Here is a 4,063-nt window from a genome sequence, read left to right as displayed (position 1 = left end):
AGATTCCTAAAAAAATATGTTGACAAGTATTACCTTGCACGTATATAATATATTGCATATACATTACAGTAAACTTAGTTTTTGAAATCAATTCCGCACGTACGTGCAGGTCCAAATCTAGTACTAATTAAAGATCAAAACCATTTTAGATTATTTTTAAAAGTTTAGAAGATAATAATTTAAACAATTAGAGTTCATAAATTTAGGTTTTCATATATCCTGTATTCTTGTACTATACTAGGTTTTGAACAAACTGTTAAATCACTGCAATGAGATTGTTGAATTAGATGTTGAATAGAGGTGGATTAATTGATGTTGAAAACATTCAACAGGTTGAATAAAGAGAAAGAGGGACCAACACTGCCACACATCAAGTTATGATAGGCTTCCAGCAGATGGACTCTGTTCATTCAGTTTTTTTTGTTTTTTTCCCTTTTTTTAAAGGGACGTCGGGGTGTAGCCCCATCTATAGTTTCGTTTAAGTCTGTAACCCCACAAAACTTTTAGTTCTTGCTCTGACTACACATCAAAACTTCAACAGGTTGTATCCCCACAGAAATTAAATATCGAGTTATGACCCCATGGTCGTTAGTTACCAACGTTTTCCGTCTTATTCTCTACTAAACCGGTTTAAATTAAAACCAAACCAAAATTCCAGTTAATTTCAACTAATTCATGGTTGTAGATATATTGAAATATTTCCTCAGTTCAGAAGGTTTAAAATCGTGATTGTTATGTCATGTATTAGAGTATTTAGAGCAGAAAAAGACAAATAACATGAGAAAGCCGAACCCAAAACATGAAAAAGTCTAATCCACATCCATGACAAAAGGATGCACGTACCTAAAAGAGAACCATAACATCCAATACAAAGCCAATAATTCGAAAGCTAAAAAGGAGCTTCTTTTCTTAACAGTGCTAAAAAACATAAACTAACTAAAGTTAAACTTGATCCACCTAATTTCCTGAAGCTACTCTTGTTTCAAGAGTCTTGATCCACTTGACTTGCACAAGCTTTGCCATGTCCCTGAACAGTTGAAAACAACACAAAATAAATTACAAAAGCAGCAAGTAAACGATCTCAAATAAGGGCTACATAAATAGAATGACTAACTCGTTTGGCTCGTTTGGCACATGGCCGAGAATTGTGACCAGCTCCACCACACTTCTTACAATGCATTGTCCTCTTCGGTTGTGTCTTTTTTGGAGATTCTTGTGTCTTTCGTTTCAGATTCTTCCTTTTATTCTTCTTCTTTTTGGACGGAGACTCATTAAGTCCTTTCTTTCTTTTTTGTTTCTTACGGTTCTTCTTCCGTCCAGGTTGTGGTGGTTCAAGAGGTATACCCACCAATGATATGTCACCGCGACTCCAATGACCAGCAACTCTCAGTGGGATCATTGCCTCATTATATGTTCCTCTCCAGCGAGTTGTGAGAAACCAATCTGACACATAGTCATCAGGATCAAGGTTTCTTTTCAATATCACTCCATAGGCATGCACACATGGGATCCCAGTTATGTCCCACTTGCAACTAGTGCATGTCTTGTCTGTCATGTTTACCCTCTCTGAATCCCAAACAGTTTCAACCTCAAATTTTCCACTAGTGCCTGGCCATATTGTGCAGATGTCAGCATCTTCATGCTCTTCATCAAGAATTTTCTGGACATATGGTGTAAATTTTGATGGGTGGTTGCTTGCTTTGGTTTTTCTCAATGAAATTTGTGTCATTGCTAGTCTCCGAATTGTCTCTAGCATTGGCAAAACTGGTTTCTCCCTTGCTTTTCCAATGCTATTGTTGAATGATTCAATAGTGTTATTTTCAACATCTTCACAACATTCTCCATCAATTTTGTAAAAAGCTCTACACCAACTCCTCGGGTTACTCTTCATAACATCATTGTAAACATCTTCATCGTAGTCTCTCAGCCTTTGCAGATTTTTTCTCAAATTGTGTTTCATTATAGCTCCACGCCAAGTTCCAGATAAATGGTTTCATCTCCATCTTTTTTCCATGATTCGCTTTCAAGTTGCCATAAATGTGTCTAACACATTTTCTATGCTCAGCCTTTGGTAACTCCATCTCCACTGCTTTTATTAATCCCTGAAATTTAGTCAACAAACAATACTTTAAGACTGAAATCTTATATCATAATTATCAACAAACAAGAAAATACACACAAAATTCATACATTTTGTCGATATGAGGTTATGATAAACCCATCCCCATCTTTAAGATCCAAATCAGACTTTAACTTTTGGATAAACCACAACCAATTCTTCTCATCCTCCGCTTGTACTACAGCCCATGCTATTGGATACATTTTGTTACACGCATTTCTACCTATAGCAGCAAGTAACTGACCTTTGAGTGTCCTTTTGAGAAAGGTACCATCCACTCCTATGAGAGGACGACATGTATCCTTCCACGATTTTCTGATGATGTCAAAGCATACGTAAAACCGATCAAAGAGGTCTTCACCATCTGGTATGATGGTTTCAAGTGCTACAGTAGAATCTTTATTCGAATCATTGATTTCACTACAATAACCTCGAATATGTGCAAATTGATCTTCATATTCTTTTTGGATCCATTTTAGCGCTTTATTCCTTGCTTCTTGACATTGATTTCTTGTCACAACCAGCTTCCATTGCTCGTAAATCAGTTCCTGAATCTTCATGGGCATCATATAATCTGGTTCTCTTCTAATCTTGTCCAAAAACAACCGCGCAATCACTGGATCAGTCAACATCTCACAATGTCCATTGTGTGTGCACGAATGATAATTATGATAAATCTTCACCTCCCATATGTTCAATCTATTGTTTATCCCAAAATTTTTTTATCCCACCTGTATTGTTTAATGTTCCGACCTTCTCTGAGAGCATGATCCAAGACAGCTTCTTTAAACGTAACACCATTGTAAAATGCTTGTCCCTTATGTAAATTTCCATCTCCTCTTCTTCTGATCATGCGTTCTCCTCTGTTTCTAGCAACCACTACAACATCCTCATCGTCACTGTCACTATCTGGATATAAATTATGCCGTATTGGAAGCTCATCCCTGAACAAAGCTACTTCATCTTCAATCTCTAAGTGAAATCTGTCCATCACTTCTTCATCACCTTCAGAATCGGAATCACTTTCCCCATAACCGATTTCTTCTTCAGCAGGAGTAGCATAATCTGGGTCACTTGAATCACTCTCATCTCACGAGTTTGCTCTCTCTCGTCTTCATTGTTATTCTCACTGTAACATGATAACGTTACAAAACTTCTTTTTTTAGGGGACAACGTTACAGAACTAAAATCACCATTTAAGGTTTTAAATCAAAAGGAACTAATAATTGAATATGTTACCTCATTGAATCAAGATATTTTCCTCTGTAAGCTCAGTTTGTTGAATCCTCACTCACAATTTTTGGGTTCCAAATCGAGAAAAATGGGGATTACGGTTGTGTTTTCCCCTTTTGTTATATTAAAACTGATTGACGGCTTTGATATAAATGCCTAAAACCATGAATTAGTTAAAACTAAATAGAGTTTTGGTTTAGTTTTAATTTAAGCTGGTTTAGTAAGGAATAAGACGGAAAACGTTGGTAACTAACGACCATGGGGTCGTAACTCGATATTTAAATTCTGTGGGGGTACGACCTGTTGAAGTTTTGATGTGTAGCCAGAGCAAGAACTAAAAGTTTTGTGGGGTTACAGACTTAAACGAAACTTTAGATGGGGCTACACCCGGACGTCCCTTTTTTAAATGAAGATTTGTGGAATGATTATGGGAAAGGTTAAAAATAGAGGTGAAAGTTGTTGAATGTTATAACCATTGTACATGGTCTAAGAGATCATAGCGAACATCAATCGTGATGGTTTTTGAAGTAATTGTGTGAGTAAAAAAGGTTACCCATAATATGTCTATTTTTTACTACGATTCAGCCACTACAGTCCATTTATATGTCTTAATCGACCCATAATAGTTGGTTATCAACCCAATATCCATTAATTATCAACACAAATTTCAAATCTAATTGAAATCTCTAAATTTTAAATACAATAACCCAA

General features: G+C 36.2%; 1 protein-coding gene across 2 annotated transcripts; it reads right to left on the bottom strand.

Moving 5' to 3' along the window:
- On the bottom strand, positions 689 to 3,744 carry LOC104792471. 2 transcript variants are annotated; one of them, XM_010518622.1, is made up of 4 exons: positions 3,359 to 3,744; positions 2,191 to 3,248; positions 1,115 to 2,102; positions 689 to 1,027 (listed from the first exon to the last, which is right to left on the bottom strand). In XM_010518622.1, the coding sequence occupies exons 3-4, from the start codon at positions 1,958 to 1,960 to the stop codon at positions 983 to 985; spliced, it is 891 nt and encodes a 296-aa protein (XP_010516924.1). In that variant the 5' UTR covers positions 1,961 to 2,102; positions 2,191 to 3,248; positions 3,359 to 3,744; the 3' UTR covers positions 689 to 982. The 2 variants fall into 2 exon arrangements, with proteins under 2 accessions (XP_010516924.1, XP_010516933.1); XM_010518631.1 differs by having other exon boundaries at positions 2,364 to 3,248.

This window comes from Camelina sativa, chromosome 1 (genome assembly GCF_000633955.1).
Source record: "Camelina sativa cultivar DH55 chromosome 1, Cs, whole genome shotgun sequence".
Lineage (NCBI taxonomy): Eukaryota > Viridiplantae > Streptophyta > Magnoliopsida > Brassicales > Brassicaceae > Camelina > Camelina sativa.
This window is presented reverse-complemented; position numbering and strand designations above follow the sequence as displayed.